The 14,566-nt window shown below is 45.8% G+C and overlaps 1 protein-coding gene across 2 annotated transcripts in view; it reads right to left on the reverse strand.

The window, feature by feature from the left end:
* Nucleotides 1–583: 583 nt before the first annotated feature.
* The window catches only part of LOC144822091 (indian hedgehog protein-like), a 55,530-nt gene continuing 41,547 nt past the window's right edge, over nt 584–14,566 (reverse strand). For both annotated transcript variants that reach the window (XM_078679213.1, XM_078679212.1), the window contains one exon: nt 584–2,620. In XM_078679213.1, the coding sequence (XP_078535339.1) occupies nt 1,962–2,620 (659 nt within the window). In that variant the 3' untranslated portion in view covers nt 584–1,961. The remainder of the gene's footprint in view (nt 2,621–14,566) is intronic.

Here is a 14,566-nt window from a genome sequence, read left to right on the forward strand (position 1 = left end):
CCTTTATTTTGGATCATTGGAAAACTATTTTTTATTACAGTGGTGTCTAATTAATGGCACATCATTGAGTATTCTAAGACTCAGATTCCAGGGCAACTTCCTGAGAATCGCTTACTCCATTGGAGACCGAATTTGGTAATTGAACCGTCCGGATGTCTAGGACATACATATCTTTCTATTGCCTTGAAAAAGTCTTTGTAAGACGAAACACGTGTCGGCAAGCTGTGTGCTGGGAACTTTTATTGAAGTGAATTTTGGAATAAAAGAATATCAAAACTCGCTATTTGTTTGGGATCCTTATGTTTGATTGAAGTTGTCGTCAATGTCCTTATACCTAAGTGGAATGGGGCTATATTTATAAATGTAATTGATGTTTACATAAAGTGACAAGAGGTGTGCTGTCCAAGCCATTTCCCGTTTTAGCTAGTGTCTCACTTGCCCTCCTACTCACTCACAGAGGAACAAGTGATTAGACACCCCAGAACACAACACTCCCGACCCTCTCCGGAATTGCGGTTACAGAACACACCCTTTAGCTCCCACACTCGTACTAGTCCACAATGAATTCTGACAGAGACACAAGGAATGTTTAAAACATTTATTTTAATTATCGTGCTCTAGTATGCAGTATATGTGCCACAACACGTAGGAAAATGCCTAACACAAATACGGTTACATAGCAAGTAGTCCGTAAATCATAAATGTAGCTATCATTATACAAGACAGTGTAGCCTAACCTCCCTCGCCTTCTACAGAAGCACATGATTCTATATCAGAAGATCTCTAGGTGTTAGCAGCAAACCCCGTACCTCAGTATACACAGATGAAAGTTCTACATCTCAAGTGCTGTCACAATCTTTTCCCTGGAAAGGTCCCTCTCCAAGTGTTTGTTATCAATCTGTGCATACCTATATGACATGAAGTACATGTCCCCAAACAACAGCTGCATTTGTGTGTTTTGTCTAGGTGCTGGGGCCTGACCAGAACAGAATAACAAGGGGCATTGTTGTTTGACCTTATCTAAATGTTCAGACTAAATCCCAGGAAACAGCAGAACGCAAAAACAACAGCATGTTATGTGTGGTAGTACATTGTGGCATTTTTGGCACAAAGCTAAATATATCTGTAGAGTACCGTGCGCAAATCAGAGGACAGTCTACAATGTATTCATGTTAACATAGGAAAAACTTGTGACAATATTCTGTTTTCTTCATGTTTTCCTCGTGGAGAACTTGATTCGAGCATAAATGTCTTAAGCAAACTTTGAAACAGGATGTGTGTCTCATCCCAGCACAACTTACAGAACTTTGACAGGCCTGATGGAAAGTTCCACACCGTTCTCTGTATCACAAACAATGAACTTGGGATGATGAAAGCATTGCAAAAGCCTGGCATGGAAAAAGCCTGTACTTCTGGTAAGAATGATGTTGAAAATAACTATGTAGCTTTACCCACTTCTATTCTTCCCCAGAGCATTAAGGATCCACTAAAAAGGTGCAGTAATATCAATCTTCTTATCTGCCAGTGACCCAAAAGATCTGGATTTTATAAATGAAAAGAAATTTCATTTTATGCACAACGCCGTCTTTAGTACCACTCTTCCAATAGCAATGCAGATTCAATGGAACTTAGAACATAGACTCAGCTGTCAATATATAACCTTCAACACCCTGCATCCTCCTCTTTTGTTGCTGTTCTTCTACCATGAAGATTATTGACTTATACAACGTAACCAAGAGAACCAGGAAAAAAGGGAACATACAGCTACTCACAGCCTCATTCTACATTTTCAGCATAATAGACCTCAGATATGACAGGGATAGATTTTCTTATGAACTAAAAGTAGGTTTTAGTGGAGTTTTTATTGTGATTAAACATATTCTAATGTTCTGATTTAAAGGTAGGATTATCTGAGAAATAGTTGATTTGATCATTGCTTCTGGCAGGTTGTTTTTCAACTTTTATACCTTTTTGCCACAATGTACTTGCCTCTCTCTCCTCTGGGCCTCAATTGGGTGAAACTCTTTCTTATTCAAGAAGAGCTTGCCAAGGGAGTAGAGGACCTTAGGGTACCAGTGCACGCCCTCTGGCTGCACCCCCAGCCTGCCTACACCGTGGTAAAGCCGCAGTGGCCAGAAGACCAGCTGTGCTAGGTGATGATTTTTGACCACAGCAAAGCAGGACACCACTACGTCATCTACTATCAACGTGCCATGACTAGTAAGAGGGGCAAAGGCCCCTGTGTCAGTCTGAGTGGTGACAGAAACCACCCTCGCTGGCTGAGGCTCATGTGCCCCCGCTATAAGGATGCACTTTCCTGGCTGCACAAGGCTGGCAAACATAGGAGAGAAGTCCTTGGGTGGCACGCTCAAGTCATCCGCCACATAGAGCAAGTGGGATGCAGTCAAGGTAAGTCTGCGGGGTGGATTCTGTGTCTCTAGAACGCAGAACTCTCTCACAGCTGCAGAGTCTTTGTCCAGGTAGGTTAAGAAGTCACTGTAGGTGAAGTGTCCCTCCTCATCCATGCACAGGACCCGTTGACCACTCGCCAGCGCCGACACGGGGACCTTCTCGCCGCTTTCTAGTGTCACCAGGGCTCTTGCAGGGAAGCAGTCACCTCCTATATAAAAATGAAAAGCACTGGGTGAAAAGCAGCAATTCATAACATTCTTACCCGAAACAGACACAATCCCAAACTGTAAATGAGCCCTCTAAGCCCATTTCACAAATGTAACCACAAAAACTGACAGGTGAAGGAGAAGGTTTGAGATCTCAAAACCAGAGGAAAACATTAGGAGTTAAAGGAAAGCAAACACATGAGCACTGGAGGGTGGGACAAGAGTGGTGATCAGCAATAGGATAAAAGAGATGCTGGCGGTGTCAGAGAACAGCCTGAAGCACATCATACCAGAGGACAGAAATCAGAGACTCCTTAAGTTTGTACAGTCGTAAAAGCATTAGAGAATGCATAGTCAGTGCAAGTCAATAGGGGCTGTATGTTTGGAGGACATGCCTCCTGCTGAGAAAGAGCAGAGGGGGACTGAGCACAGCTTTTACTTATGATTACAACTAACCTAACTACACCATAGATGAGCAGACCTTTTACACACTATCAGGAAGGCAACGCCTTTCACCCATCTCCCTTCCATAACCCATCCTTGACAAGGTCTGAAGACCTCTGGCACCACATTTCCAGGCTCCTTTTTAACAAGAGGGCATTGAGAGTCCATTGTTTATTGCTAGAGCGCTTCCGGATCAGGCCAATCGAGCCCACTCTCCGCTTGGAACGTAACGCAGTGCAAAGGTTCCCCTTCCAGGAAGAATGAAGGGGCTGCTGCAACCCTAGGTCAAAGGGGAGTGTCTGTGTTGGACTCCTGATGACTCTAGAAGCAGGAGTGCATTCTGGATAACCTAGAGGAGCTGAGATAAGCATAGATATCCTGTAGAAACACGCCAAAGTAATTCCACTCCTACCAAAATATACATTATATCCTGCCCTGTCTGAAAATTATCGACCCATCTCTCTCCTACCTTTTCTGGTTTAAGTGGTGGACAACACGTAAACAACCTTTTGACCACAGTACTGAATCTGCCCCTCTTAAAGTGACTGATGCCCTTTGAGCGACACCTTTGATGGAGTGTCCCATGAGGTGCACCTACAGAGAGTACACAAGAATGGGGTCCAGGGCAAAGCATGGGTCGGGTTTGCTCCTTCTTTAAAAGGCTGATACTTTCAGGTGATCTCGCCACCCTTTATATCTACTAGGAGAGCCCTAGATTATGGCGTTCCTCATGGCTCTGCCTGAAGTTCCACTCTTTTTCATATTTATGTGAAACCATTGCCTGGTATGGTTAAATATTTTGGGATTCCTGTGGTACCCTACGCAGAGGACACTCAACGTATTATATCATTGTCTGTTGATGGCGCTGCCAATTTTCAGAAGGGTAGGATAGCCGTTGCCGACTGGATGCATGCCAAGTGTTTGAAAGTGAATCTCAGCAAAGCAGGGAGTCTGTTGTTAGGTAAACACTTGCAAGAGTGGGGAGATCACTGGTGGTTTAGTGTGTTGTGGGCCCCTCCCAAACCTAAAGCGGTTATACAAAATCTGGGTGTTTGATTTGACGTCTCATTATCTTTCTAGCCTCAAGTCAAAGCGCTGACTGCTGTCTGCTTTGGCTCCCTCAGAAGCCTTAAAACTAGGATTGGCTTCTTCCATCCCTAGGTTTGGAGGATGGCCATCCAGTGTTTTATCACCTATCACCTGGATTACCGCAACATCCTGTATTTGGGTGACACCCGGTATGTTAAAAATATGCCGCAAATTGATCAGAAGACGTAGCAAGATGACTTTTCAATCTGCCAAAATTCTTCTCAGTCTCTAAGCTCTGGTCTCTTATGAGATATGTCAGTTCTAGTAGGTTAGCGCTGGGAAGCCCTTTAGAGGGCAGCTATGTGCTTGGAAAAATAGTATACGATAGAAACAGAAGGGTTGAAGACAAACTGCCAGGGAGGGTCTGACTGTTAGTTTGTGCAGCATGTTTTTTATTGCCTGGGTGAGTAAAGGAGAATGCTTGGGTTCTGCATGAGCAGAGTGTTTCACGACGGTCAGAGTAGCTCTGAGCAGAAGTAGAAATGGTGGAGCTCAATGACCAGCTGTTGCTGCAGAACACCACAAATTGTGTTCACCAGGGAACCTCTACCCAGGGGCATTAACTAAGGCTGGCACATTTGCCAGAAGGATATAAATAGAAAGTGGGGCACAAAGCCCCTCTGAAGAACCACCAGCGATTGATCCCCTCAATGGTACTTCGATCACAGAACTCTAGCATGACTGGAGTGGCCTCCAATCCAGAGTGATATTTGGTGTCAGATAGGGATCCCAAGAATGGGCAATGAAAGGCGACAGAGCTCTCTATATGCAAGTAATCTCAGGGTCACAATCAGAACTCAAGGTACATTGTAAGAGAAAATTGGAGGTCAATTAAGTGTCCTTTATTCCTTGAGTGAACATGGACACCCAGTCCAGGTCTTAATTCAAGTGAGGGTGTATGTGGTGAGGTACAAGTAAGCAAAAACTTTAGTTTGGATTCCCAAAGGACTTCTTGCTCTTCCATGCAGAAAAATGGCAGACTGGAATTAGACCAAATTTGGCAAAAAGTTAGGCCCTAACTCAAGGGAGCACCTTTGCTTGGTTAAATGAAAAAACAGTTCAGTAGCTTTTCGAGCAATGAGTTCACAGAGGATACACTGCTTCGGATCCGAGGACCTGAAATTTAAAACACACTAGGATCGGATTGTCAGGGGGATCCTTATCTCCAGTTGGCCAATTCGGTATTGCTGATCCAAAGATGGATCTGTGGTACCGTAAGTAGCTGACTGGCAACATCAGAAGAAAATGTGTCTGTCTCTTAAGGGCATGTGCACTTAGTCCACACATCCTGAATGTAGAAAGAAAAGGACACATTAGAGGGAAGGGTGAAAACACCTTGACCGCCAGGTCCATGTTGGGGAGCCCTAAAAACCCACCAATTCATTTTTTTAAACTGACTTTCTTGCGCGATCTACGGATCCAGGAAAAGGTGGAAATGGAGGGACCAGCAAGGCATTTGATCTATGGTTCCATAATATGAACCACGGGCCCAGGGCAAGCTTCAGGACCTGGTACATGGTGTATACTACCTCCCATGACCAGGCAACTCCCCCCGCCATGCATGGGTTAAGCACAAGGCTTGGCATATTGTATGGTGTTGGCCACAGGCCCTGACCTCTGGTAGGAAGTTGGACACAGGGCTGGATGCCCAAACCTCTCCTGGGGTTATTGATTTAATGACCTAGGAAACTTAAATTTTTTTAAAGTTGCTGTGGGGCTGCTGCAATTCCTGCAGCCACCCACAGCATTACAAAAATGATTGGTGGTGCTAAAGTCCCATTTTGGGGCACTACCAAAAGTTAGCATGTAAAGCCCCCACTAATATAAGCAGCGTGGGGAGCACTCTCCTGCGCTGCCTCGCCATGCACTGCTAATTACCCCATATATTACATCAGTCATGATATATTCTATGACATCATTGATATCACTGCATCATTTGCTATAAAATTATTAATGAGAAAACTGTGCATGGCGGGAGGATGATTTAAAGTTACCTCAGGCCATGAGTAACAATGTCTTCAGATAACTCAAACTAAAACGGCTGAATTTCGATGGTATTGTGTGTGTAAAATGTTAACCTAACTATTAAATCCCTGTAACCTTTGTTTTTTGATTACCAATATAAATATATTTTATTATCATATATAATGAAAAACCAAAGGTTACGGAGATGTTATAGTTAGGAAATAGAATTAAAAAAACATTAGAAATTCACTGGAAAAACTAAGGACACCCAGTCTCCACTGAGACTGCGAGGGGAGCCTGAAGGCTCCACAGTCCCTGTCGGTTTCCCTCCTCTTGAGGAAGAAGGCATTGTTTTCAGATACAGGGAACTGCTAAGCATGCAGCTCCCTGTGTCGGAAAGCAATTTGTCTGTTTCCCTGCTTGCTTGATAGCAGGCAGAGAAACAGACAAATGCTCTACTTCCAGCAAGCAAGAGCATTTTGAAAGCTCTCGCTTGTTGGTAGCGGAGCATGTCCTGTGACTTGGCTGGAGCGCTAAAGCTCCCGCCAAGCCACAGCCAACAGCTATGTCCCGGGGGTGGGCACCTCATGACATAGCTGGAGCCAGCCTTGGGGGGTGGCAGTCCCCAATGCCATCTATGGCTCAAGGAGGGGGACCATGCGCCCCCCCTCCTTTGTTGTTGTGAGCCTGCCTGTGGGGGTGGTGATCCCAGGGGCTGTGAACAGCCTGGGGGGGGGAGGGGGAGGAAAGGGGGAGCTGCGTAGCCTCCCTCCCATTTAAAAAAAACAGTATTTGGCTCCAGAGAGGTGATGGTCCCCGGGGCCTGGGGCTCCATTAGGCCCTCACATGAAAAATTAAATAGCGCTGGGAGGTGATAGTCTGCGGGGCACAGGGGTCTGCAAGGCCTTCCCAATTTCTATTACAGTAGCCCAGGGGAGGTGGCAGTCCCCGGGGTACATAGGATCCATGAGCCCCCCCCCCTTTGCTGTAACACTTTTTGCCCTAAGTGGAATGGGTATACCCAGACGTGGGTCCCTTGCTCACTGTGCCACTAGATTCAAGCCAGTCTGGCTGAAGAAGGGTGACATACCCTGAAACCGGTCCCAGGATGCTTGCCAGTCCAGACGGAACTGCCAGGCCAGGGAGGACCTGGCATGGCAGTTCCGTCTGGACTGTTCCCATGAGGCACAGGGTCAAGACTGATTTGCGTATGGCTGGGTCCAAACTGGGGTGGCGTAGTGGGCAAAAGAATGATGGATTTAACCCAGATCTTTTGACTGGGGGAGAATGTTTGCATTGTCAGCATTCCGTCCATCATTTGTTTGCTGTAACACTTTTCTTAACATTAATGGCTGCATGCCCCCTGGACCAGTTCCACCAAGGGGCTTAATACTAGAGAGGCGCAAGAGCCTCGCTTCTCTTGTTTTGTATTTTTTGTCGGGAGCCGTGTGTTTTGAAAAAAGTTATTTTGCCCAGGTGGGGTCCCTCTGGAAGCCCGCTCCAGAGGTCTTGGGGTCAGGGTATTCCTACGCTGCACCCTCCTCTTTTTTTAATAATTTTTTGTTGGGTCTTGGCTGAAATGTTGGCAGCCAATCAGATTTTGCCACCGGGACTGTCGGATCCTCTGAGGATCCGCATCCCAATATATACAAATTGGGATTTTCCTTAATATTTCCAAACTACTGAAGAGAGTTATGCCAATTTACAAAAAGGCAGCTTTCTGGACCAACAGCTAACTGTCTGCCAAATTTGGTGTAATTCCATCCAGAGGTTCGGGCAGTAGCAGTGTCTAAAATTCCTACGGGAATTTACATGGGAAATGCACATTTTTTTACCCCCACCCCTCCTTCTTCTCATCCTTCACTTGACGGATAACCTAGAAACTTTCCATGTGCAACAAGAGTCACCTGGGCACTTTTTTGAGAAAATGTCATAAAGATTCGTCAACTGGCAGCAAAGATACAGGCAAGTCAAAAAAACGTTTTTCCTATGGAAACTTAGTTGCAACTATAACTACCTACTGGCGACTTATATGGTCATAAGCAGTGCATGGCGGGGCACAAGTTATAGTTAGTTTTGCTAACTATAACTAGTGAATTTCTGTGCTTTATTTCGTTCAAAATGTTAATGCTGTGACTGACATATTCATCTAACTATAACATTATTGGGGAGAGGAGTTGGCCTAACGGCTAGGGCGGTCAACCTCGAATCTGGGGGACAGGGTTAGAGTCTCGGCAATGATGGTGAACATACTGTGATTCTGGGAAATCACTCAATCTCCCAGAGACTAACAAAAATGTTTTTTGTATTCCATTTCCGAACTATAACATCCCTGTAACCTATGTTTTTTCAGTGAATTTCTAAGGTTTTTTAAATGTTAATTCCTAACATACGAGCTACCAGGAGGGCTTCTTGGCCCCCAAGGTCCCTCAGGAATGATGTGGAGCTTATCCGCCAGCCAGTAGTGCACCAGGAGGTGTGTTTGCAGAGTGGTGGAGAAAGGGTGCGTGGCCTCCAACAACCTCTCAGCAATCCCGCTGTGCAGGACTTACTGGAGGTAACAGGAGGGGTAGTTGGCCCCCAAGTGCATCCTTGAGGGCCAACTACCCCTCCTGTTACCTCCAATAAGTCCCACATTGCGGGATTGCTAAGAGGCCTTCAGAGGCCACTCCCCCTTTGTCTGTCACTCTGCAAACACACCTCCTGTTGCACTAGTGGTTGGGCGATGAGTCCCACTTTACTTCTGAGGGCCAAGACGCCCTTCTGGTACCTCCTGTAAATCCTACACAGCAGAATTCATGAGAGCTGGTCGGAGGCCTAGCCTTTTTCCTCCAACCACTTAGTAAATGTGACTACTACTTAAAAAAACATTGAAATATGCTGGAAAAAAAAAAGGTTACAGGGATGTTTTAGTTAGGAATTAGCATTTAAAAACTTTAGAAATTCCCTGAAAAAAACAAAGGTTACAGGGACATTATAGGTCGGAAATGGAATAAAAATAAACCTTAGAAATTAATTGAAAAAACAAAAGGTGACAGGGACGTTGTAGTTAGGCTCAGGTTTCACTTGTACAAACCCAGTTAAATTCCACAGATATGGTTAGCTGAGCTAACTATAACTCACGTCCGATGCAATGCACTGCTTAAGACCTCACATATTACATCACTGATGACATAGTCATTGACATCACTCATGACATCACTGAACCTTACTATAACGCCCCAGTAACCGTTGGTTTTTTCAATGAATTTCTAAGCATTTTTAATTCCATTTCCGAACTACAACGTTCCTCCAACCTTTGTTTTTTCCAATGAATTTTACTGGGGAAAAAACAGTTCAGGGGTGTTATAGTTAGGAAATACAATATTAAAAAACCTTAGAAATTCACACCAAAAAAAACCAAAAGTTACAGGGGCATTAAAGTTCACATTTCACACACAGGTAACTATAACTTGTGTCCTGGCCATGCACTGCTAATATATACATATATACGTAAGCAGGAAGGAAGTCCTTCAATGAGAGTGGTCTCTTCCACGCTGACGGGCTGGTGTAGGCACAGGGGTGCAGGACCCATAATAAATATGAACAAAAGTACCAAGAAAGGTAATTCACAGGAAGGCTCGCACTCTGCAGTTATGGTTTCCAAAGTGTGTATATAGATATATACACACACCCACACACACCCACCCGCATGCACACACACACACAAACACATATATCTGACTGGCGATCCCCAGGAGGTAGTTATAGTTAAGACCAAAGTTTCATTAGGAAACACGTTTTTTGTTTCTCCAATGACATTTTGCTTCAGCTGGTTTGTAAGTTCCGGGGTGATCTGTTAAGTGGGTGCTGAGAAAAAAGGTGGTGCCAAAACACACTTTGCCTAAGTTAAGTCTAAGTGGATTTTTAATTTTTTTAACACGACTACAGCCTGCAGCCTAAACTGCTGAATGGAATTATACCAAATTTGGCAGAAAGCTAGATGTTGGTCCAGAAAGTGTGCCTAAGATGGCCCAGTGAAGGGGGGCCTTTCCTAAAATAAAAACTCCAGCAACTCGCCGGAGGCCCCACACCCTTTTTCCACTACTCTGCAAATGCACCTCCTGGCACACTTCTGGTTGGGTGATGAAGTCCCCTTGAATACTGAGGGTCCTTCTAGGCAAACAAGACCTCCTATTGCCTCCCGTAAGCCACGCACAGTGGGATTGCTGAGAGGTGGTCAGAGGTTATGTCCCCTGTAGGAATGTAGATCCCTGACTATGGTTGCCCCCAACTTTTTGCCTGGTGTTTTGCTGGTTTTCTGACTTAGTTGACCTGGGGCCCTGCTATTCAGGACCCCAGGCCCACTGCTCTCTCTGTTAAAATGGATTCCATGTACCCTAGGTACATATCTGATTGGATACTGAGTCACCTTATTAGTCCCTGTACAGTATACCCTAGGTATCCAGGGCACAGGTGTACCCAGGGCCTACCAGGGGCTGAAGCATGTATTATGCCACCCCTGGCTGGCCATCCAAAACTGACACAACTGGCTGCTTGACAGCTGGGGCAAGGTGGTGTAATCACCCTTTGCTTTAGATATAGTATACCTATATCTAAACCTAAAATGGGCACACAGATCTCCTATCAGTCACTCCTATGGCAGGCCTTAACAATCCTGAAGGCAGAGTGCTTGGAATCGTGTGAGATGGTGCTCTGGCATAAGCTGAGCCTGTCTGCGGCTTTCGGGATCTATCCTTTAGCCGTTTCCATGATAGCGTCAGACCATATACTCTTAAGTGCCTTATAATCCTCGCGGTTATGGTAACTTTGGTCTGACAATATCTAAACATGTTGTGTAAGGTGTCATACGCTTTGGAATACTACCCCCTCGCCAGTTCTGGCGACGGGGGTAGCATTCCACCCCTCTAGAGGGAGAAGACATGTTGGTAGCCTGTAACCCCGGTTAAAGTCGAACATAGCCTCAGCTCCACAAAATGGATGCTGCCACCGAGACACAAGTCTGACCTCCTGCTGCTGGGAGTCCTTCCAGCGAGGAGTGCTTGGACAAAGGGTTTCCTGTCAGGGGCGGTGCCAGCACCATCCCAGACAGGTTTTTGTGTATCCCAGGTAGGCAGGGCTATAGAGGAAGGTGACTGCAAGTGGCACCGCGGTGCTCACTGTGCATATGCCGGCTCAAACCAGTTCCTGGGGCACTCCAGCCCCTGAGCTGGGGAGAGACCGGACAAAGGAGAGGGGTGTAACCACCCCCCTCCTAGTCCCACCCATAGGGCAGGACTTAGTCGCGTGCCAGCCCCTTTTCTCAGGATAAAGGTAGGAACAGGCCCCTTTCCAAATTAGATCATATTTGAATCCTGAAACTACTTTCTACGAAAGGAACTCAAGACTTCTTCCTAAGATTTCTCCCTTGTGACTAAGGAGTAGTCACCCTGCAGCAGCAGGCACCAACCAAGCATTGCGGTTTGCTGTAAGTCTCTCCTCCGGATCAAGACTGCCCAGCTCGACGAGAATCGGCTTCCCTGGCACCTCTGACCTCTACCTGCATCATCAGCCCAGCTGAGATTCGTGGGTGTGACGAGACCTCGAGGGACCGGCCATCTTCAAGACTGCACGACGCTTGCCCAGCACGACCACCGAGGGATCCTTGAGTGAGTGCTTTGGGGTTTGAGAAGCCCCAACCCTGAGCAGCTCCAGCACCGAAGTCCAGCCCTCCAGCATCCACGAGATCTGCGTGGGGCCCTTCTGCTCTTTGCTGCTCACCGCGTTGTCCAGGACACTTGCCCGTTGGCTAGTGGCCCTTCTGACGACGAACTATGACGACAACACCGCTGGTCTGGTTGCTCCATACTGGCCCTTGCTCGCCTCCAACAGAGGAGCACCCCGGACCCTCCTGGTCCACTCCAGACGCCAATTTGAGTCCACCGCGTGGGCTTGCATTTGCCAAGACTTGTTGCCCCAATCCTGGGTCCAGCGACGTCGACAGCAGATACCACCGTGGGACAGCTCGCCCCTCCATCCTGGTCGCCGACAACGCCTCCTGGTCCGAGAGACTGCAGAGCCCAGCGTCGCCCACTCACCTGGTCGAGGTGACTTCGCCCGGTGCCATCCTGGTGCCCACCTAATCACTGGCTAGTGATTCAGAACTTGGTCCCCTCTGCTTACAGGTCTCCATCTTCATCGATCCAGGCTTGGATCACAACGAACATCTTCACTGGTCGCCTGCCAGCAACTTCTTCTTTCAGGCTCCATAGACTGCAACGAGGATTCCCGACGTCTTTTCAGACCTATGCAGCCGCAGCCCCTGGGCTAGGTAACCTAAGCATTTCGGTGCTCCAGCATACCTTAACTATCTAAGTGTCCAGATCCTTTTTTGTTTCAGCTCTACCTAGTCGGATTCGTCCGATAACACTAACTTTGCATTTACTAGCCTCCATAGACTTTGTTCCGCATCCCGCGTGAGAGTGCACACTCTGCACCCAATCTCCCTAGGCCTCCTGCTCGTAATCTAAAGGTTCAGTAGTCTAGTCCTAGCGATCCCAAAGCCTCTGAGAATAGTTACTTACCTGCTAGTAATTCGCATTCCACTTGTATAGTATATGGTTTTTCGTGCCCCTCGGGCATTTGTGTAAATTGTGCGACTTTAAGTATTTTCTTAAGAGTTTTGTGTTGTGCTTAGCTCCCTGACTCATAAAGAGTTCAGGGTAGTACTGTTATAAATAAATATACTTTTATTTTCATAACAACTTGTGTGGTGTCCTTTCACTTGGTGTTCAAAGGGTAAATGTGGTGGTAAACAGCTGGCTTAACACGCCCTCTAGAGTTTAGCCTAACGACTGCTCTTGTCCATGCTACTAGGATAGCTGGTCTATCAGGTTGACTTACAACCAATCATCAATAAGGGTCGTTTGGAATGATACATAGTGATCACTAGAATAGTGAGCACTGCATATCAGGCCAACTTCTCACATCCCCCATTTCCACCACTCAGCAAATGTGCCTCTCAGCACACTGCTGGTGGGGGATGAAGTCCCCTTGCCTCCTGAGGGCCTCAGGACTAAAGTGGACTTTTTCCCCAATGAGTAATGGGCCAGGGATTGGATCGTCACTTGGGGGATTCTTGGCTCTACACCCATACACACTCTAGGTACACTCAGAATAGGGTGTGCATCATAGGAGTACGTTAGATTACTATATTGCATATATGCCTGCATATATTAATTGCTTTAGCACCATGGTAGAAATATATCTACTGTTCAATCTTTGTACTAGTAATGTCCTTTATTTGCTTTTGTCTCCAAATCATTGCAGCACACATAATTTTCTGGAAGTAGGAGTGCTGAGTGAGTATATCATGGTGGAAATACCTGATAGAAGAGTAAGTGTCACATGTTGTTTACATAAAAAACCTCTCCGAATAAAGGGAGACATGCAAAGACAGGTGAAGGGTCTCTTCTGGGAGGACCTGACATATGGTTACAACATTCTTTTGGCTGAAAATGTTTGGCTACTTTAGTTCGTAATAGATTGCCCAATGGGGGAAGAAGTAATTTGACCTGCTAGTAGAATCAGTTAAAAAAGCAAATGCGCAGGAGTGGACGTCCGCTTTCGCGCATGCTCTATACCGCAATCATGTTGGGTGAGATGATGAGTCTCCTCATCATGAGATCAAATTGAAATCGGTCCCTCAACAGCAGAGACAGTACCCAATTAAACATGAAGCAAAGAAATAAGTCAGGGGGATCTTATATCAACTTGAGTACCAGGGTGTAATAGAGAATTGCACCTCTATAAATCAGGGACATCTTAAGGATTTGTGGGGCCCTGGGCCAAACTTATTTAGGGGGCCCCTGTTCAGAACAGCTTTGAATATATGATCCAGTTTCAGCTCTCTTGTGCCCTCTTTGGCCAGGTCACTGACAGTGCATGGGACACTGGTCCAAATTCAAAATGCGTTTACATCTAATATTCAGGGATAGTGGTGTGTATTTTCAATTTTAGCAGCAGCTCACTAATATTACTGCAAATAATCTCTGTCACGCCCTCTCATTTCTTATATGTGAGGCCCTGTTTTGATCTAAAATGAACTTTTTTTAGGCATTTTACTTGAAACAAACACACAATTGTTCTGCAAAAAGTGTGTAATAGACCCTGCCTCACACTTCCTCTATATTAAAAATAATGAAAGGAAAACGTTTGTAAAATAATCTGTTTAAGAAATATTCAAGGTGATCAGGGCAAGACTCTGCAGAACAGAGCTGGCTCTATCAGGGGCCCTCTGAAAGGCTGGGGCCCTGGGCCAGAGCCCACTTTGCCCCTGCCTTAAAACGTCTCTGCTATAAATAATCCTTTGTTTCCTGTAATAAGCAGTGATAACAGATTTTAGTTACAAAATATATCATTTGTTGATGGTACCATACTAATTATAACAATAATTATGTGCTCTAAGGTGA

This window comes from Lissotriton helveticus, chromosome 3_1 (assembly GCF_964261635.1).
Source record: "Lissotriton helveticus chromosome 3_1, aLisHel1.1, whole genome shotgun sequence".
Classification (NCBI taxonomy): domain Eukaryota; kingdom Metazoa; phylum Chordata; class Amphibia; order Caudata; family Salamandridae; genus Lissotriton; species Lissotriton helveticus.